General features: G+C 37.7%; 2 protein-coding genes across 2 annotated transcripts; one reads left to right on the forward strand and one right to left on the reverse strand.

Moving 5' to 3' along the window:
- Window positions 1–10,654: 10,654 nt before the first annotated feature.
- On the reverse strand, window positions 10,655–22,694 carry MUR3 (Exostosin family protein). The gene is made up of 3 exons (XM_089409299.1): window positions 22,646–22,694; window positions 20,892–22,532; window positions 10,655–11,110 (listed from the first exon to the last, which is right to left on the reverse strand). The coding sequence occupies exons 1-2, from the start codon at window positions 22,692–22,694 to the stop codon at window positions 21,010–21,012; spliced, it is 1,572 nt and encodes a 523-aa protein (XP_089265425.1). The 3' UTR covers window positions 10,655–11,110; window positions 20,892–21,009.
- On the forward strand, window positions 14,601–17,948 carry LOC149186317 (uncharacterized). The gene is made up of 4 exons (XM_089409297.1): window positions 14,601–15,471; window positions 15,586–15,727; window positions 15,852–16,108; window positions 17,857–17,948. Exons 1-4 carry the CDS (start codon window positions 14,664–14,666, stop codon window positions 17,946–17,948), a joined length of 1,299 nt encoding a protein of 432 aa, XP_089265423.1. The 5' UTR covers window positions 14,601–14,663.
- Window positions 22,695–23,218: the final 524 nt, after the last annotated feature.

The raw sequence follows: 23,218 nt of genomic DNA on the forward strand, positions 1-23,218 counted from the left end.
TCATGATGATACAAGTTTTACTTGGAATTCCTAGGGTTTTGTTGGGCGCCCTTTTCTATGTGGTTCAGGCTCTTGAAAAGAAAATAAGGGAAATTGATGCATTCGCTAGCTTCGAAGTGCAAAATAAAAGGATATGATATAGAAATTTAATATCATATCTACCTTCACAAGTTACCACCTTCTGTAAAACAAAGATCATATTCCTCCAATTTTCCACAATGTAGCAACATGGAACTCCTCGCTTCCAATCTCGCTCTAACCCCTGAGAGTTGAGGAATTAGATATATGTTCCCTTCTCCACTTGTTTTTTTTTAAACCAACACTCGCCCTGCTGAGAGAGCCACGAAGATTGAGCCATTGAATCTCATATTAGCACCATGACCAAATCACCAAGTCAAGTTATATTGTTGTCAAATCTTTGGGTGAATGTTGTCACCACAACATCAGCATACACTTGAAATTTATTAAGAAATGAGATTCATCTCGCGACCTAATGAATCAAATTACTAGCATTATACTCAGGAATCCCTTCCAGGTCTTCCAATGACCAAGGTTCCTATCTTACTAGCCCAATTTTCCCCATCCTATAGAGTCTATATCAAGGGTTCGATCTCTTTCAAGTATCTTTTCAATTGAGTTGAAGATAGTCTTGCAAGAAAGGGACACAATAGTATTTGAAATAGGGGACATGATAATATTTCGAATGGTGGTATAATGATGCTTCACACAGGAGGTAAGGTGGCAAAGAAGTCAAATTATGGTAAGGCATGGTCGATCTGGTGTGCCTGCAAACCAATAATTACCCATCCCAGCAAATCAATGATGAGAGGGGATAATGTGCAGAGATTGAATGGCATGTTCAATGATTGCATGAGGTGGTAGAGGAAAACTATGTTTATAGGTATGGGTCCAAAGGTTGTATTGTTATATTGTCTAAGATTCAAACACATAAAGAACTTTATAAAATAATTAGCTCACCTCATTTACCTTTTACTATATCATCCATGTAATTGACCATGCAAAACAAACTTGATTCATACAACCAATGGTGTGTTGAGTTGTAATTGTGGAGGAATTTTGGACTTGGACGCATTAAAACTTGGAAGAACCTTTGAAATTTCACTGTTGGAATAATATAAGGCTTGATTTCCTTTGAAGAATACAAGAAGACAAGGAAAATAACCCAAATCTTGCAAATTGTTTCACTGAAAACACAACACAGTCAGTGATGTAACCTTCATATTGATCTTGTAACCATAGTGACCAAATTGTATGCAAATCTTGAAAATTCATAAACCTTGTTAAGACTAATATTTATGTCTCTATGTATTTTGTAGATACCTGCAACATGTGCCTTTAAAATTCTAATCATTGTTAGGCTCAAAAGAAAGTTAAGGACCAAATGATGTAAATAATTTCAAGATGTTGAAAATAATAAAAATATATGGTCCTTGTATCTTGGTATGGTTCCTTTTATTACAATATACTATCTATTGTTGATCATGATGTTGAGGCTGCCACTGTGCTAGCGATACTGGTGTTGAGGTTGAAGACAATGATGATGATGATGAGAGTGATCATGATGTTTATGTTGATGAGAATGACGATGATGTTGAGAGGGATAATGGTGCTAATACTAATGACAATGGTGATGATGCTAGAACTAGTACTGGTGGAGATGATGATGTTGATCAAAATAATTGCAACAGAGGTTCTTGTTCTAACATTGATGAAGGAGTTGGAAAAGTAGTCATTTCAAGCTCTGTATTCGGGATGTTTTTCATGGACCTAACTTGTATAGCTTAGTTGTTGTCATTGAAGTCAGACACATAAAAACTACCCCTTCTTGAAATAGACCACTTACTAATGAATAGCTAACATCTCCTTTTTATTAGATGAAACACACATTCTTTTGTAGGAAGATTTTCCCACCAGTTACCTGGTTTTCAAGTAGACTTCTTGTTCAATTATTCCAGTTGTTAAATTTCCATGAAACTATGTGACTACTTAGATGAATACTTGAAAACTAGTTTACTTTCACCAAAATACAGAGTCTCTTAACAATTTATAAGCAATTGAATATAAACACAGAGATAAAAACACATGCACAAATTGAAACACTTACTTTTGTCAAGAAACCCAATCGGGAAAACCTGTTTGCTTGATGTGGTATTTTATTGATTGTTCTAGAGCAATCAAATCTATTAAAAAGAAATTTGTCTCTCTTGAGAAAATGTTCTGCTTATTAGCTAATATGGTTGATCTTGGTCGGCCTTGATCACTACTTGATCTTGTCCCTCTAGCTCGCAACCAATCCTTTGTTTCCTCCTTGACTTTCTCTACAAACCCTGCTCTTCCTTGCTCAATCCCGCTCCTCTTCTCCTGATCATTGAGCACTAGAGGCTCCTTAATCCTTGTGCACTAGGTCCCTATTTCCTAGCGAACATGAGCCCCTATTCTATAGCGCAAATCAACTCCTATTTTATAGAGAAAATCCCTATTTCCTTGCGCACTTCCTACCTCCTATTTCTTAGGAACCCAACTCCTCATCCCAGCACACAATCAATCTCATATTTCCTAGCATTCTTATTCTTCCTATTTCTTATGAGACAATTCATGTGCTCTCCACAGTCAAGGCTTCTCTCACACACTCGTTGTTATGAAACCAACTCACAAAATATAAGAAAATATAAATCAACGATTTAAAAATTATCCTCTTCGAGCTCCTTTACATATAAATGAACAATTCTTAGATGATACAAAAGATAAGACCTCCTTGTAATATATAGGATTCTAAGGGGTCACAATATAATCGGAGCCTACATAACAAATCTTGGTTGGCCTTGATCATTACTTGATCTCATCCCCTAGCTCGCAACCAATCCTCTGTTGCCTCCTTGACTTTCTCTACAAACCCCACTCTTCCTTGCTCAATCCCGCTCCTCTTCTCCTGATCATTGAGCACTAGAGGCTCCTTAATCCTTGCGTACTAGGTCCCTATTTCATGGCGAACATGAGCCCCTATTCTATAGCACAAATCAAATCCTATTTTATAGAGAAAATCCCTATTTCCTACCTCCTATTTCTTAAGAAGCCAACTCCTCATCCCAGCACACAATCAAACTCATATTTCCTAGCATTCTTATTCTTCCTATTTCTTAGGAGACAATTCATGTGTTCTCCACAATCAAGGCTCCTCTCACAAACTCGTTGTTATGAAACCAACTCACAAAGTATAACGACTTAAAAATTATCCTCTTCGAGGGGGAAATCTCCTTTACATAAAAATGAACAATCCTTAGATGATACAAAAGATAAGACCTCCTTGTTATATATAGGATTCTAAGGGGTCACAATATAATCGGAGCCTACATAACAATAATAATGTAAGGGCACAACAATAACAATCGTGGGCTTCATGGGGCACAACAATAACAATAAGGGGGATACACTAGTATTATAGGGACCTCATATCTAGTGTTGTTCGAACAAGGATATCTAGGATGTGATCCCTGAATGTATTAATAGCATAAACTACAGCTAAGAATTCCCTTTCAGTGACCGTGTAATTTAATTCATCAAGTGTCAGATTTTTAGTAATGTAATAGATCCTCTTGTTGTCTTGGAACTGCCCCAATTGTTGTATCTGAGGCATCTTTAAAGGTGTAAAAGTTGAGGGACCAATTTGGTCCTCTTAACACAAGTGCCTTGGTAAGCCTATCTTTGAGCATTCGAAACCATTTTGACAATAATCATTCTAGGAGAAATCAACATCTTTGGTGAGTAATTTATATAAGGGAGTAGCGATTTTGGAAAAATGTTTTATGAATATCTTGTAATACCCAATGTGACCTAAGATACTTCTCAGCTATTTTTTTTATTTTGGGACTGGAAGTTGTAGAATAACCCCAATTTTCATGGGATCAACTTGTATTCCTACACTAGAAATGGGATGACCAAGAATTATTCATGCAGCTAGAATTATATGAAATTTAATATTACTCAAGGAAAGGTTTGATTCTTGGCATCCAATTAAAAATATTCCCAAATTTCACAAGGCTCCTAGAAATGAATCATTGTATACAAAAAAGTCATCCATATAGATTTTGACACATTCTTGGGTAAGATAAAAGCTAAGACTACTCTCTGAAAAGTAGTAAGAACATTTACATAAACCAAAGGGTAGTACTCTATAGGCATACATCCACCACGAGAATGCAAAAGTTGTTTTATCTTTAATTTTTCGCACTATCTATATTTGGTTATACCCATTGAACACGTCGAGAAAGGAAAAATATTTCTTACCAGCTAACGTGTCCAAAACATGATCAATGAAGGAGAGAGGGAAATAATCCTTAAGGGTGGCTTTATTAAGTTCTCTATAACCCACACAAATTCGACAATTTCCATTTTCTTAGGGACTACCACGAGGGGAGAGACCCACTGACTATCTGAGATCGGATAAATGAAGTTGGCATCTAAAAATTTTTGTAATTATTTTTTGACAACTTTAAGGGTTGGGTTCATTTTCCTCTAGGGCTACCTTATAAGTCAACCACCCTCCTGAATATAAATATTGTGCCTACAAGTTTCAAGGGAAATGTCCTTCATGTCTTGGTAGCTCTAGGTGAAAGCATTAGTGTGTTTCTACAACATCTTGATTACCTAGTCTCATTGAGATTGATCCAATCGAGAATTTATATATGGAGATTTGTTAGGCCTAACCTCAACAAGAGTGGTGTCATGCTCTAGTAAATCTATGGTTGATATAGAGTTTTGTAGTGATGACAAGATGCTTGGGTTACAATTTTCTTGAAAATATGGGCTAAAAATATGATCTAATGGATCTAAATCCTTTAAGGAGTCTAGATTGATAAGAAAGTCATGAACTTGACTCTCTTCAGTGTATTCTTTAAATTCTACAATTTGGTAAATAGAAGAAATTGATTGAACATTCTATTCATCACTATTAGTATTATCAAGCCATAGGGTTTCTTCAAGTTCTTGAAAGGAATTAGCAAGAGAGTATAAGGTCACTCTCTTTATTGATTCCCTATGTGAAATGAGCATATCTCCATATAGATAAACAATGTAAGCATTATGTAGTAACATGATACTGCCAAGAATATAACGAGACGATTACATCACCCAATACATCCTCATGCTTTATTTTGGATCTATCAACTAATTCGAAAATTGTGGGTGTAGGATGAAGATTAGACAGTCGCAATTGTTCCATAGTTTTTCTTTCCATTACATTAATTGTAGCTCTACATCTCTTAAAACATTTGAAACAAGGGTATTGTTAATGTGTCTGAAATAATTGGATTTCCTATATCCATATATGTTTCCATAAGAGCTCATCTTCACGTTTAGTCAATTGTTATACGAACAAACTAAATACTTTGTGGCTCAATCTTCTTCCTCCCTGATTTCAAGGCAAAGCTCCCTAGTAGTCTTAGTATAGATAGGAATATCCTTATTAGCTTACAGTAACAAGGGGACTTTGATTAAACATTTCTTAATTTCAAAACTAGGTCAAATTTAGGGCGCTCGATAGGCTATTCTAGGATCAAACTTTCTAGGAAGGAATGCATACTAATGATGGCAAAGACTTTGAATTTGGAGAAATTTGTTTATTTATCGAAACATTATTTGTTTGATTAGGAGTTTCCTCCCTTGTTTCTTCCTCAATGATAATAGGGGAGTCTTTGTTTTATTAAGAGTCTTCCCTGACCTTAGTTGGATATCTTGCAACCCAATTAGTGTGATCAAATATGTAGGGAAGGGGGATAATTCAAAATTAAAAACCTATTGAGTTGTCTTATTCTTATTGGGGTTAGCAATATGCTAACTAGACAATTGTGTAGGTAGCAGAGGTTGGGAAGGTGGTGGTTGTGGTAGTTGTAATTGTTGTGGCGGTGTAGTTAATTGAGGTTGTTGAGTTTAAGGATGAGTTGGATGTGATTGTTGGCATGGTGTAAAGTATTGTTGTTATGGTGGTAAGTGATAGGAAAAAGTAGGCATATTGTTATAAGGAGGCCCTCGCCATCCCTATTGCCATGGATGATTTTGAACTTGTTGTAGAACATATGTTTGCCAAGGCATAGGAGGGCCCATAAACTGAGATAAATGTTGCTATCCAAAAAAATGGTGAGAACATTGAGGTATATGATCTGAAATTATACCTGAGGGTCCAGTTTTCCAAGCTTTCTTTGGTGCTAATACATTAAATTGTGTTGTTGCATGATCTTCTCGTTGGTAAATAGCCAAGCATGGATGGGTAAATTTTCATTATATGCTCGCCATAAAAGTGAGGCAGTATTGAAGAGTAAATATTCTTCATTTGGACCACTACATTAGGATCCACAATAGGGAATCAAAAACTTACCTTTTCCTTTTCCTCTGGTATTTCTACGAACACTTCTCCTACCATCTTTCTACCTCCAGGCAAACTAAATTCAATTTTCAGGGGTAATTTGGTTGGTCAAGGGTATGATGGACTCTGGCATTGGTTATGATCCCCCAACTAGAGTAGCTCCCCATGTAAATTCAGTGGGATAACCCCTGGAGTATATCTTCGTGTTCACTTGGACCTTTGAGCTACTTGCTAAGGTTCTATTTGCCTCACCCTTCTTGGAAGATCCACTTGCCAGCGGTTTAACATTAGGAGGGGTTTTAGAAGTATGTATCCTACCTCTACCTTTTATATTTACACATACCTCTACTCATGCAACTCCTAAAAAAGGAAAAGAAAATTCAAATCAACAAATGGAAATCAAACCACACTCACAAGCTTGTGGTGCTATTGCAATCTTATCATCAACATGTTATCTCACTTTGTTAGCTAAAAAAATCCACTTCCAAAATAAAAAGAAAGAAACATTTTTTTACCAACACAACAAGGGCTTGTGGGACTCACCAAAGTGGTCATGCGGGTTCTTATCTCCCATCTTACCTTCCCACTCCTCCAATTCATAAATGTTGGGTGATCAATGAGCAAAATTAAACCACCAATATTCTCATCTCTCGAGCGTTGCGCTAGCAATGACACAAAAAAGTTGGGTGAATTTATTGACACTAAAGTCAAAACATAAATACGTCAATCTAGGTGTGTAAGCTTAGAGGCACTACATTGTATGTGTGGATGTATGGGCACTAATGGTTCTACTATCTAACTACTATAAAGGGATTTGTATCGTGTATAAGAGGTTTGGTCTCTGGACAACAGACTCAGGGACACTTTGCTTCTATGAGAATAACCAAGTTCCTACAAGTTGTCTCTAGATCTTGTCTTCAACAGATCTTACCTCTATACTTAGCAATAATCTGCTAAAAAAGGTATTTTGGAAGCACTGTAGTCAACTGGGTAACAATTGCATATTTTTCACATGTCACAACTCATTCAATAACCACTCATCCTAATACATCAATCTTCCATGTAAAGTTACAATACACTTGGTTTCCTTCAATGGACAAGTTTATTAATCTACTGGATATAACAAGAAATCTAAGGTTATCATTGGGCATTCGATTCAAAGCCCTTTCATGTTGACTGTCCATGTCTTTCTCACTCAGGAATGAATGAGTTTCCACGATCAAGAAAGGTTATAGTGCTTTGATATGTCTTTAAGTGGTCGATCTTACCCCTGCGATCTCAAGAGCAATCTAGAACATAATACAATCAATTGGGAATTTAAAGAACACAAACCATCACACCATACACACGCTACAAATACTAGATCTATGAAACATAATCTAGAACACAACCATATGGCTATCCAAGACAAGAGAAGCTCCATTGCTTGGATTAAAGACTATTGTATTGAATATAACATGTTATATATCAACTAGGCTCATATTACATAAACAGAGCATATCAATATGTCAAATGCTATCGTTATCAAACTAGATATATGTATTAGATACGAAATATATAGTGTAGCACAAATATTTAAGTTATAGGCCATATACAATCAATGTAGAGTTATCCTCATGTTATCTACACAGCATATCAATATGTCAAATGCTATCGTTATCAAAGTAGATATATGTATGAGATACAAAATATAAATAGTGTAGCACAAATATTTAAGTTATAGGCCATATAATATCAATGTAGAGTTATCCTCATGTTATCTAGAGTTATCCTCATGTTATCTATGGACGAGACGAGAGAGCTGACATCTATAAATAAACTCACATATCAAATATAGAAACCACATATGTGCAACAAACTCAAAGCAAATGCAATTGTTACTTCCATAACCTAGCTATTATGCCACACTACATAGAAACACAAGGATGCAAAGAGAAAATGCATTGGGTTGGTGGGCACTTTCCAACCAACAATGTTACCATAAGAAAAGAGATTCAAATCACACCAAACCTAGTACACAATGCATAAAATCGATCAACAACAATCTTCTTATTATATTCCACAAATTATATCGATATAAACACGTGTTGGGGCACACCTATAGATCCAACAAGATCATATCTACAACATTAAATCAATGTTTGACCTCGTTGTTAACTTAGCTCAAAGGCCAAATTTTGTTTTTATACGTTACAAAATACATAGAAATAACATTGAGACTTCTAACCTAAACTATGTAAAATGCATGTGGTCTAATGACCCCTATACAGATTTGGAGTTGTGAAATAACCAAACGCCAAGCTTGAGAGGGTTTGGTCACATTCTTGTCCAACAACACTTGATACAAAAACCCTAGATCCCACCATATCTTTCTTGTGGTTGACTGCCAATTTGGAACGCCAACGACACACTTGTTGTCAATTGTGGATTAGGTCTGACGGGTGGAACACATCTTGAGGGTGTTGTCGAAACTACATAAGTTATAGGGCCCGCTTCATAACCTTCATTCGTGGCCCTAGTTAAGATTAGTTCCTTAATCGCATCCAAAACTATAGACTTTCAACAATAAACGATGTTTTACCTTGTAATACCCTTTTGATCATACTTTCCTTAATTATGCACAAGGGATGACTACACTTGGCCAAAAATGAAAGTTTAAAGGGATCCAAAGCGATCAATTGACAATGAGGATATCATCAATTATGAGCCTCGACAATGACCATACATTGTTAGTTTGATGGAGAGTTTTGACAAATCTACCAAATTGATCTCTATCCCTAGGCATCTAAAAAGTCATTGTCAAAAACAAATTGTTGTGATAAACAGATTACCAAAAGAAAAGAAAGAACGATCGCATTACTGTAATTAAGGGGCTGTCTTTTTTGCGTCCTACGATAATGTGTAATAAGCACAGATAGCCATTTTCAAGCGCTTAGATCAAGTATTCAGTGTCTTTTTTTCGTCTTGTTGTAACGTTTAATAAGCAAAGAAAAACCATTTTTTCAAGCCCTTATATCAAGTATTACCAAATATGTCAAAATGCAGCTCTTTTATAAAATTAATGCGTTACATGAAACCCAGCGAACTTAGCAACCCCAGACTCTCTGCCTGCTGGGTTTGACCATGAGTCATTCGCTTGGGACGCCCTATCTCAACCACTACAGACCACAGTAAAATGTTTCAATTGTTGAATGTTGAGTGTAAAATAATGGAAAAACAAGCAGGGGGCGAGCCATTCATTTTCCGCACAGAGCAGTGGCAAGGACATCTTGTACCCTCAATAATTTTACAATATGTTGTTAAAAGGGCAAAGATTCGATGCAACTATGAATAACTCATACAATGTGACAAACACAATCTGTAGCCAGAGTTGCTTCCTATTTAGCGTTGGCATATCAAGGGCTCATATACCATTTCTCATGTTCCAATCTTGGTTGAAAAAACATGGTGCCCTTGTCTTGGAAATCCATCGTAAAATGGTAGCGGCTAGAAAAAAATAATAAATCCAGTGAAAAGGCAAACCAAGCATATTCACAGCAGTTACTTTCTCTGCTCCCAACAGCTCAAGGGTTGGAATTCTCATTGGCTGTGTAGAATCTATTTGACCTGGGTTTTGTTTAGTTTGATTTTTAAAAGTTCTATGAACGTTGAGATCACAATTCAAGTATGACATTTATTTATAGAAACTTCGTAGAGCTGTAGTATCTTCTCAATATTTGATAAGACTCGCATTCCGTGGTACTGCTAGGATTTATCAGCAGGAAGATATAAGAGCAAGAGAATCACCGTCTTGAGAACCAGGCTCTCCGCTATAAGGAGGTCAACCCATTCGCCTCCCAAGAAAAGGCCCATCAGCTGATGCAGTTAAGCGCTGATACGAAAAAATCAATAACCCAGTATGCTTTGGAGAGATTAGATCTCCTATTAACAATGCAAACACATTTTAAGTAAAATTTAGCATACCATCAAGTTACAAAACTGCTCGGTAGTTTTCTCCAAGGGCATGGTATAAAGCATACTTTTTGCACTAAAAAATTATTAACACTAGTATTAGATCCATTTAAAGCTTGATCTTCTAGGGCACCAGGAGGAATAAAAAGTAAGCAAGGCACCAACCGCTTATTGCTCTAATATTAGTGTGGTGGACACACATGTTACACATCTCATTCAACCACACTGTAAGAGCACTAAGAATAACTTGAAAGGCGGGACATATTACTTGGTCAATTGAAAGCAAACACATTAATGAGCAAAAATAAAAAATAAAAAACACAATGAAACTTCAATTGCCCATTTTTTAATAAATAAGGAGTAATTGATAAAGGATCAACCTCACCACTTGGCCGATCACTTACAAAAAGGTTTATCAGTGTTCCTGAGCCCTATAAAACTCCTGGCAGCTTACATTAAAACAATCTACCAGTCTAAAAATGATACCAGCATCATGATAACGATTCCTAATCTCCATTATTGTGAATAATTAAGTGCCTCGATAGGATGAAACATTATTGAATTGCAATATGCACAATGATACAATTAAAAAATGATCAGCAGGACAATGGCCCATGTTATGACAGCCAAGTCCTTACCCAGGTACCCACTGAACCAACCGCAATAACCTCCAGTCAATCATGAAGGGTGCAATCCGCCAATGTTAAGAATGTACAATTCTCGAACCATCTAGCTACTACTCAGGAATGCAAATGTTTGAAAATTGTCCAAAATGTAGGCCTGACAAAAACAAAAGAGTGAAGGATTAGTATAGAACAATGTAAATTGTCAAATTTGCACAAAGGCGATCAGCCTTTGACAGAACATTCATTTTAGATGCAAACAAAAGCATAAGGAAACAGCCAGAATCTAAAATATTTCAACTCAAAACACTTTGGATCAAAATTCTGTATACTAGTTCAACTTAGCACAATTTTGAAAGTTTGAATATCATCACAAGTTTCACTGAATCTGTTTGAACTTCTTAACAACCGGGTTACAAGAGATGTGATTATCAGGGATCACATATCCAGTGCAAATGAAGTACATGCCCTTACATGCACTATACCACAACAATCGCAGCATGTTGAATTTTCTTGCTAGTTTCTTAATTTACCGGACCATAACAACTGTTAATTACATTTTAGATATATATTTAACATCCAATTCCTTAAGGAAATGGATCAGAAATGGATACAGATCCTCCGGACTTTTTGAAAACACAGGATCCCAATACAGGGTAATGGGCATGGCAGATATATATATATATATATAGTAAAAAAAAACATGAAACAGAAACATTGAAACATCAGATCTCCAAATGATAAATGTTGCTCCAAATTGCTCTCACAAACTCAGAAATGCATAATATTATGAAAAACTCATTTGTGCATTTCAGATGGAGGAGCCCATTTTATGGGAAAATTTGAATGTGGGCACTTTGATAGCAGTAATGTGTTGGAGCAGATCCAGATCCAGATCTACACAGAAACAAATCCTGGATCCATTATATGCAGATCCAATAAACATAGTTTGCAGCATAGCACAGATACCAGTCATCCATGAAATGTTTGTACTCTAAAACAATTTTGGACCTGTCTGCATGAAATAAGAAAAGGTTCACAAAAATAAATTTCAATAATGATTACAAGTGTAAGTCAAATTGAGACGATTTGAATAGAATGACATGAAAACACAAGTTGGACAAATTATTTCACACAGTTCTAAAATATACAAAAGCTGACTCTTTTAGAACTGTCCTGCAAGAAACACACTAATCTACTTACTTCAGATTATAAACCTTCGTTTCAAGCAAGTGCCAATATTTGCATTTCAACCGACGTGATCATACGAATTCCAACTTCGTTTCAAATGCAACACCAATAATTTCTTCTTCTTTTTTCTATGTAGCTTTCATGATTACCTTCAAATTATCCAGAGGAGAAAAAGAAAGGTAGAGAATGATTTCTAACAAAAGCTAAAGCAAATAATTGAATGCGCAGGAAGCCAATCGATCAAAAATTACTCATTTCAATGTGTTATATTTCATCATCAATGGGCATATCACTTTGTACCAGTTCTTACTCTTGATATTCATCGTGGAGAAGATGATAGAATAAAATATAGCAAAACCAACCACTCTAACAAGAAGATTTCCATAGAACAGAGAACAAACCAATGTTCCAAACCACACTTGGTTGCCTTCAAAACCTAAACAAACCCAACGTGGTAGCATGAGGACCTAGAATGGCCAATTTCCAAACCACACTTGGTCGCTTTGAAAGCTTGAAATTTTGCAAGAAAAGGTGAAGCCAACTCAAACTTCAAAAAAATCCAAAGTGCAGACTTTGGAAAGCCCACATTTCAAAGCTCAAACAAGTGTCAGTGATCTCCAAAACAATCCATTTCAGAAAGGTGCATGCCTGAGAATGAAAAATTGAAAGTCCAAGTTCAGAAAAGCAATTACCTACAACACTTGGAAAATTTGGCTAAGTCACAAGCTTCTACCAGCACATTGCACAACCTGATCACCAGATCAAAGATTGGTTTGTTTCGAAATATTTGACATAAACAGTAACACCTTTTGAACAGTGAGGTTAATAAGATTGAATGTTGAAGTGGTCCCATGGGAGTTTGGTCTAACAACAAGATGCATGATGATCCAACTTGTACTACTGCAGAGAGATCTGTTCAAACCAGTGTTGCACACATCGCGATTTAATCGCGATAAAATCGGAAAATCGCGATTTTTTCAAAATGACGATTCGAATCGCGATTTTTATCCAAAAAATCGGCGGAAATTTTTTTTAACGATTTTTATCGAAAAAATCGCGATTTTTTAAAAAATCGCGATTTTTTCGAAAAAATCGCGATTTTTAAGGAAAAAATCGCCGGGCACGGGGCAGCGGGCGTTTTATATGGAAATTCGATTTTTATTTTATTCATTCAGCAGTCCGCCGCGGAGGAGAAGGAGGAGAAGGAGAAGAAGGAGGGAGAGGGTTGCCGTCGCTTGTGGGAGCCGATTTTAGGAGGAATCCAAGCCAAGATCGCGAATTTGTCCATAAACCAGGTATGTAGATTAATTTTTTTTTGTTTTGGTTCTCTAAAAACTTTGTTTTTCATTGTTTTTAAAGAATTTTTGGAAATTTTTCATTGATTTGGGATGGGTTATTTGTTATGACTATGAGAACCAATTTTTGTTTTTTATTTTCTCATTTTCTTTAAACATTGTTTATTTTTTTTTATTTTTCATTGTTTTTTGGGTTTAGAAATTGGGATTTTGGAAATAATTAGCTTGTAATTTTGCAAATGCTAAATTGTAATTTGTATTTACTATTTACTATTATCATTTATGTAATCCTAAATTCCTATTTCCTAATCCTTATTTTTCCATAGGTTTGCAAATTCAAAATTCAAAAACAAACATGCCAAGGAAATTGGATCCTTTCTGGGAATATGGTGACCCTAAAACTCCGAATGATAGACAAAACTTGATTTGCAAGTTGTGTGGAAAGGAAATATTCGGGGGGGTGTACAGGTTGAAGTTCCACCTTGCACAAATCCCTGGACGTGATGTGGGGCCCTGTCTAAAGACAAATGCTGAAATTATCCAAAAAGCCATGAGAGCATTGGGAGAATTAGAGCACACTAGAGACGCCAAAGAAGAACTCAAAAGGCAACTAAGAAGGTCAGTTGAAGGAAGTGGGCCAAGTGGCACAGGTTCTACTGCAGCGTCAGTCAATCCGTTTGCTGCATCATCATATTTTGTTCCTCGAACCACACCTGGTTCACAACCAACTATCGGTTCAATGATGAAAAGAACTGAAAAAGAAAAGCTGACAAGTTGATGACAAAATTTCTCCTCTGGAGTGATATTCCTTTCAGCATTATAAGGAATAATCCATTTTTCCAACCTACTCTTGATGCTGTTGCCAGTGTTGGCCCGGGGTACAAACTCCCTTCTCTTCATGATTTCAGAGGCCGGCTTCTTCAAGATGAAAAGCGTGACTGCACCCAAAGATTGGAGGATTTTAGGGCATCATGGGCACAAACAGGATGCACTGTTATGTCAGATGGTTGGACTGACCAAAAGGGGAGAACCCTTATAAACTTCTTGGTTAGTTGTCCCTTGGGGACTATGTTTATCAAATCTGTTGATGCAACTCATCAAATCAAAGATGCAAAAAATTTATGTGATTTGCTGGATGTGTTTATTTTGGAGGTGGGTGCAGAAAATGTTGTCCAAGTCATAACGGACAACGCTGCAAATTATGTTGCTGCTGGTAGATTGCTTATGGACAGGCATCCTACTTTATTTTGGACACCTTGTGCTGCCCATTGTATTGATTTGATGTTAGAGGACATAGGGAAAATTCCCTTTGTCAAAGAGGCTGTTGACTCATCAAAAACCATCACAAAATTTATTTACAATCACACATCTGTGCTTAGCTTGATGAGAAAATGCACCAACAACAAAGAGTTGGTGCGCCCCGCCATTACACGGTTTGCGACGAGTTTCATATCTCTTCAATCCCTCTTGAATTCTATGTGGGATTTGAAGAGAATGTTTGTTTCAGAGGAGTGGCGTTCTTCGCCAATGAGCCGCAAACCAGAAGGAGAGGCCGTCTGCAGACTTGTTTCATACCAAGAAGACTTCTGGGCGGGAGTGCAGGAGGTGTGCGCTGTCACAGAACCTTTGGTAAAGGTTCTTCGGTTGGTAGATGGTGAGAAGCCCGCAATGGGCTATTTGTATGAAGCCATGGATAGGGCCAAAGAAGCCATTCGGTCCTACTATGATGACAAGGGAGATGATGGGTTCCAGAGACAACTCCTTCTATGGAAGGTCATTGATGAGCGATGGAACAACACACTCCATCGTCCCATTCATGCTGCTGGCCTTTTCCTGAACCCTGCATTTTCTTATGCATGTGGGTTTAATTTTGATGTTGAGGTCGTGGAAGGATTATTAACCTGTGTCCAGAAGATGGTGAAAACTCCAGAAGAACGTATGGAGGTCTCTAGACAAATTGAGCAATATAAGTTGTCAGGTGGCACATTTGGCTTTGAGATGGCTATCAATGATAGGACGGTTAAAATCCCAGGTATTTTTTAGTTTGTAGTATGTACTTTGTAACTTTGTTTCAAATTTCATTGTTTCTTCAAATTCCATTTTTTTCTTATGTTTATTTAAAATTTTCTTTGTAATTTTGTTGTAGACGCATGGTGGAAGATGTATGGTGGCAGAGTACCCCTTTTGCAAAATCTTGCCGTGCGCATCCTCAGCCAAACATGCAGCTCCTCGGGATGTGAGCGCAATTGGAGTGTATTTGAAAAAATACACAACAAGAAGCGCAATAGGTTAACACTTAAACATTTAAAATATTGCAAATTTCCAAATAAATTTTTGAATTCATTAAAGTTTTAAACAATATTTTTTTTATAATATTAATTATTAATTTATTATTTCATGAACTTTGTACAGGTTGGAGTCCCATAGACTTAATGACATGGTCTATGTCTACTACAATCTTCGATTGTGGGTGAAACAACTAGAGAAGACACCTGATACGGAAGCCATCTCATTGGATGGGATTGACACCACTGCTGAATGGAGGGTTGAGACCGAGAGGCCTCTCATGGATCCCACTGAGGATTGGTTAGTGCAGGATGAGGGGAAGGAGGAGGGGGAGGAGGAGGAGAGGAGGAGCAGGAGCAGGAGCAGGAGCAGGAGGAGGAGGAGTTGGAGGAGCAGGAGGAGGAGGTGACACCGCCTACCCGGGCTACCCGGGCTACCACTACCACCAGTAGAGGACGTGGTCTCCGTCCACCTCAGCCTCTTGTAGCTGCTACTACTAGTTCTTCAGCTTCTAGAGCACGTCAGACTCCACTGCCATTTCCACCACCACAGGCACCAGCTTCTACATCTAGAGGGAAAGAGAAAGCTGTGCCATATTCTCGCAAGAGGGGCAGAGGAAATCAATAGGATTAGACTTTCATTTTATTTTATATGACATTATGACATGATGAGATACATTATCATATTTTTTGTTGATATTTTGAGGCTGAGTTGGACTTGGGACTCAGGACTTACTATTCAGGACATGATTCAATGTTATGTGTGATTTTAGCGCTAGAAATGATATTGAACATCTTATATATTAGTTTTTTTATCATATTTATGTGTCAATGTATTTATTTTATGTTGTAGATGGTTTAGATATTAAAAAAATTGAAAAAAAATGAAAAAAAATGAATATTTTTGTGCCAAACGATTTTTTTCCGATTTTTTCCCGATTTTTTCCCGATTTTAACGATTTTTCCGATTTTTTCCCGGCGCCGATTAAATCCCGATCGCGATGTGTGCAACATTGGTTCAAACAACCCCCCCCCCCCCACCAACACCTTCTCTCGATCCCACAAGTATGTGCAAATAAAACCTGGTGCAAGGCCTGAGTGATTTTCATAGTATCGATACACCCCTCATGATGTGGTCATTGAATCAAGGGGATAGATGTAAGTTTCTGTAAGCAATATTGAAAACAGAAAAAATGTTGAAGTACATTTATAACATACCTCATGAATGTCCTCATTGCTTTATTTATTTATTTAATATACCCATATATTTTGAAAAGTGTACATAGGCAAACTTAATGGCAAACCTTACTAAAAAAATTTGAAATCAAATCAAAACTTAATAGTTGCTGAACCCAAATTTGAACCCAAACCATGTGCTAAGTTTGAACGGTAGTAACAGTAGAGAGATACTTTTCCAAAAATAGTAAAGGACTAGAACTTCAGACACCTCCAAGATGAATGCCCAAGCTACACGGTCAGATCGTGTGGATAAAAAACCCCTAGGTTAAGCCTTAGGATAGATAGTATGAATCCTCCTCAAATGTGTCACAGCCTCCAAATGCTAGATGCTTCGACCAACTATAATAGTCTCCAAAGATTTGAGATCAGCCAACCAAATGTTGCAGTTAGTATCTTCCAAATATGGCATAAATAGTCCTCCAAGTAGGATGATAGCACAACAAAAGCACCAGAAAGGACCAACAGGTCAAGTTAACAAGGAAATCCAATAGCACAACAAAAGCAACACACCGATGAAGTTCAAAAGAAATCCTCATGCCAGGCACTCAATGTATAGGATAAACGTGCATAAGTTCCCCAAAAATAAGTGTTTATGATAGTAGGCACAATTTGCTCTAAAATAACCCTTCAAACTCGCAAAACCTCTTTTAAGTATGGCACAAAAGGCAAGTCTAGATCAAGTCCAAAAGAAGCACCTTAATTGTTATCCTAAAACAAGGATAAATGGAACACCCTTCATGTATAAAAACAAAGCTTGAAACAGTAAACAAATCAGCACCCCCTCTCAATATATAATTGTTGAAAAGTAGCACCAGTCCTCAGAAACGAAAGGGCTAAAATTATCCACAATAGGTCTGATATCACAGTTATCACAACCGGCTGGTTTGAACCAGTTTTGAAAGTTCCCAGTCCAGGCCAGTCATTCAAACCAGTTTTGGTCCTGAACAAGCAGGTTTTGGGATATGAATCAGCGAGTTCAGGTTAAAACCAGCCACAATTCAGGACAAAACTGACCAATATGATTAGTTTTTGTCAAGTTTGACAGGTTTTGTACCTCTGCACCCCCAACCCCAAGAAAATAAAGAAAATTTACCAACCCTAAATAGTAAAAACTAATTTTCATTAATCACGCCCCCTATCCTGGATGGACTGACTTGCAGCCACTTCTACCACCACATGATCCAGACACTGATATTGGACGTTCAACTTCAAGGGCATCAAGTCAAGATAGCATAACCATGTACAGAATGTAGAGGATCTAGATTTAGAAGACTGTAGTTTAAATTGATTGCAATCAGGGTAGTTTTACTATATTTACCCTTACATACTATATACACGAAAGAAAAACTCTGTATGATTGGTGACTAATGGCTTGGATTTACACCAATGTCACACAACTCGTACTCATATAAGACGAATCTGGCTATTGACTCCGCGACCCATATAAGACTCAGGAATGACTCATATAAGACTCGGTAAAATACAGAGAAAAAAAAAAAAAAAAACTTAAAATATGAAAATAAATAAAAAAACTCGAATTTTGAGGATCTTCACAGGTCTTATGCGGGATCAATGCAAGTTTAATGCAGGTAGACAAGTTTAATGCAAGTCTTCACGGGTATGGGTAAGAACCGCGGTTCTATGCAAGTAACCCATCTCGCTATAAGATCCATGGGTACTCACGAGTCTTATAAAGGTCGTGCTTCATGGATTTACATTGATGTACATGAATATATCCTTTTTTTATCAAAATTTTAACCACCTTCTTCCACCGATCAGTTCAATCGCATGTTGAGACCTTCTAGACCTCGACAATGAGCTCTTCCTTGCACAAAGTCACACAATATTCATTAGATCCCCCACCCCACTATTATTCAAGACGAACATCTATGTTGAGTTTTCTCCATTCGGCCTTGGATGTTAGGAGAGAGAACTCTGGTGATCCAAGATCACCCCTTACAACTGCTACCATAGGCCAATGAGCCACTCATACTGTACATTTTTCTCCTGGATTGTCTCTTCATTCTTTGGAGTTCGCAATCTAGGGTTTTAGACTAATATGCTCTTTTACTTTGGAAATTTGTCTTATATAGGAGCCACTTTAGTGCTCCTACTGTTTACTTACATCAATGTACTTATCGCAGTCCCATTGACCTACTTCTGTGGTCATCAATTGGACATTGATACATTTATTTTATCTTATCTTTATCTATTTATTAAAGGTTCCTAATTAGATCAAACAAAATCATTATAGCTGCCACTTAGATCAAACAAAAAGCACCCTTTATCTTCTAATATGGAAGGCCATACTAATATCATAACTAGTGAGTTCCCTGATCATAATGATGACTTGTCCTTTCATGGACCTCAAAGAAGGCCAAAAACCAATCAAAAAGAGGCTTGCTTGCTCCTCAAGCAAATTCTGAAATGATCTTCAATTGGTTTTAAACTCAGCCTAAAAATTAAGCAACCTCAAAACATCAGGTCTTATGCTTGAAAAGAAGGGCTGGAATGTGTCCAAACAAGCCTGTAACAACAGCAACCAACAAACACTAATCATCCTTGGGAAATGTGCATCACAAAATTGCTTATTCCCTACAGGTATAACACTGGGAACCTGTTAACAATTTGACCAGCACCTCTGACTTGTCTCGCAAATGCAGCAGTTAACGATATGTACATGTGTATGCATACACATGGGAATTTCTGCCATCCTAGCTTGTAAAAGCACCTAATTTTTCTCAGTGCAATTAGTGGAAACAGGATCTTGATTATGAATTTAGTGGTCCCAAAATATTTCAAAAATCCTAAACAAAAGCAGAAATTAAAAAGCTGGTTAAGTCATTTTTATGCACTTTTGGTTGTATCATCAGGCCCTCCTATTTGACTGTTATTTTTAGAATACTCCTAAGCTGCCCATCGTTGGTTCATGACATCCTAACTGTAATTTGGAACATATCATAATATTTGAGGACTACTTTCCCATAGTACACTTCCTCTTCAAAACATTTCCTGCATCCAGAACAACAAGTCATTCACAATTCACACATGCCAAGAAATGCTTCCTTGAAAGCTTGTAAGAGTTGATAACTTATGCCCACATCTCTGCTTGTCATCTGCTAAAACATTTTACATATTTGTGTGTGAGAACAAGGGATTGGTTGGTTAATAAAGCATGGGTGTTGCTATTTTCCCCACCGAGGTTCAAATCCCCTCAAAGACATGTTTGCTCTTCATATGGACCATCTGCAACTCTCTCTCTCTCTCTCTCTATATATATATATATAGAGAGAGAGAGAGAGGATGTAGCTAGGATGGTGGGGAGAAATGTTGTTATCTTCCCCAACCAAGTTCAATTCGCAACAATTTTCATGAAAAGCTAAACTTATGCATGAGTCATACAACATTGCATACAGAAAAAAACTATATAATAATTTTTTTGTAAAAATTAAATAAATAATCCATAATCTCCTTATTCTTCTTTCATTAAAGACTATTTGGACTTTAGAATTGCTAACTATACCATGTTGAAAGACTCATTTCACTCTCTTAATTTTCATATGTGGAACTCTTACTGGGATTGTGTTAGAGTGCACCTATGGAAATAATGCCATCTTTTACTAAAAACCTTGGTAAAATTTTTTGTTTATAAGCAATCATAAAAAATTCTAATGATCTTAAGTGTCATTGAACTACATGTCGCCCAAACCGGCCAAATATACATAAACTATGATACAAATGTCTGAGAGAAGGAGACTTAAGCCTTAAGGTATGCTTTTAAGGGAACCAAAATCATGGAGTCCAACAAATCTAGAATTGTAAGGAAAATTAAATATGCAGATGACACTGAGAAGCAAAGTCAAATAAACCAAGGAGAAAACCATATAAATTCTAACAAATTACTTTTCCAGTAGTGTGTAATACATACCTTGGTCAGAGGATTAGTTCCAGTTCCAGCTGCTACCAAAAAATCATGTAAACTTAATCTTCAAAAATAAATTGGACCCTTCCCACCGATTGTATAGACCTTCTGCCGCTGGCTTACTTCATGCTTTCTTCTCTGCCTGATGCTGATCTTGATTAATTACTGGAGATTCCTTTTTAGCACTATTTGATTCAGGTTGCCCAGATGCCTCATCCTTTGGCTTAGAGAAAAACTCATCCCATGTTTGTTCCCCTTCTCTGCGCAATCCTTCCCACTTCCTTGCAGATTGTTCAGATCCTTCGTCTTCTTGATAATCTTCTATTTCTCGCCCTTCTATAATATCCAATCTAAGTTTGGTAACTTTATCAATCATGGATTGAACAGCAATATCAAATGCATCCTTGAAATTGTTTAGCTTAGAGCGGGGATCAGCATACACTATAGCTGGAATGAGCTTTATCACCTCATCCCTCATCCTTCTCACCTGTTCGGGATGGATCTGAAGCAGTCTCTGCTCTATGCTAATATTTCTCTTCCGGATGTCGTCCTCCGGAATAAACACCGAATAAGTTGAATAATTCTTGGGAAGATGCCAGATATACTGGGCATATGCAGAACCAGGATGGAACATGACCGGAATACAACCAGCCAACATGGAGTCGAAAAAGGATCTGCGCGTATAGGAATCACCCTGAGGCTGCAAGCAGAACACAGACTCCTGGAACATCTTCATAATAGTACTCGGTGAGTGACATTTGCTCTCACCAAGATCACATTCCAAGAGCTTACCTACATTAGATTTTTTGCATTGATCCATGATCTGCCCCCTGATCGATGTTGGTATGTCGGGGCGAGGGGCTCCAGCAAAGGAAAACAGCGATGAACGATTCATGCCCCGCATTCTGTTCTGCCATTCGATGATATCAGAATCCTTGGCAGGATGGAAGTATGTGGGATAAGGGATTGCCATGTCGTTCCGATTCCACGGACTGGCCTCAACGACTAGCATGGTCATGTTTTTCATAGCAGGCAAAAACAGAAGCTTGCTGCCCCAATCACTCTCAGAATCAGAAAGCCTCCTGAAATCCCAAGTTATTCTCCCCCCAACAAGAAAATGGTCATGTCCTTTATTGATCTCCCATTCCGGCCTGCTAACCAACCAATCCATGAGTTGCAACGAAGCAGCATCTCTAACAGATATATTATAACCCCACAGATGTCTTGAGATATCGAGACCCGCATAAAAGGGGACAAACACAGCCGCGGCCATTGACGAATCATTCGTCAGGCACTCGTACTGCTTCATCCGGTTGCGGAAAATCACATCCACAGCGAATTGATTCGTCGCAAACCACCCAGTATTCGAGAAAACCCCCTCGGTATTCTCCAGGGGAGGGCCAAGCCCGGCATTTGACGTGAATTTACACATGTTCGTCCACAGGCTCAGCCGCCGGCATTCCTTGAGCATGTCTTCATTAAACTTCGCGGGCAGATCGTGCACATAAATATACCTCCCACCGCATGGATCACTGCTGTTTTCTGCGGTTTTCAGTGCCTTCAGGAAGGGTTTCGGTGCTTGGCGTTTCTCCGCCAGGGGTTTCGGTGGCAGAAGATTCCGATTTTCCCTTTCATGGCCGGAATCCCCTCAGATCTATACTGCGAACTAGTCTCGAACGCAAAGAACGGGAAATAAAATATCACGCACCATACAGCACAGCACACCAATACCATATAAAAGAATTTGTAGCGGGACTTGCCTGTGTGTTTGTCCATTCTCTTACGGAAGAGGTGAGAACCGGGAGGCATCACCTCAGACTACCACAGTATTGGCCTGCAGAGCTTCTGCCATTGCCCAGCACCACCTCTTCTGCAAATGAAGTAGCCACTGGAAGGGGACTAACGAGACAAAAAACTTCCCAGCACGTCGGGAGTTCGAATCACGCGGCTAATTATAGATGCCCATGATCCAACGCTGGACTTCGTCTTCGCACATTTCAAAGCCAAAGCTGCTACATTTAGTAACCACCAGGTCTCCACTACAGTCCAGTTGTGGTGGAAATGCGGAGAGATATTTAAATTTATTAAATTTATTTAACAGTAGGGTTTTAACTTTTAGTTCTGACCAGGACGAGACAAATGCCATCATACGCCATTCATTCCCCTCTCTCAGTCATCCCAAAAAACTAAAACAAAAAAAAAAATACAAATTCAATATATTAATATATTTCACATATTTTTCTTACGCAGTGGGCCGTAAATTCCGGCCCGTCCTACGGAAAACATCGCCGTTATCGATTTCTCCGTTGCCAATACATCTAACCACGTGCCTA

This window comes from Pinus tabuliformis, chromosome 3_1, assembly GCF_031772625.1.
Source record: "Pinus tabuliformis cultivar Carrire ecotype Pingquan chromosome 3_1, CPIR1, whole genome shotgun sequence".
Taxonomy (NCBI): Eukaryota; Viridiplantae; Streptophyta; class Pinopsida; order Pinales; family Pinaceae; genus Pinus; species Pinus tabuliformis.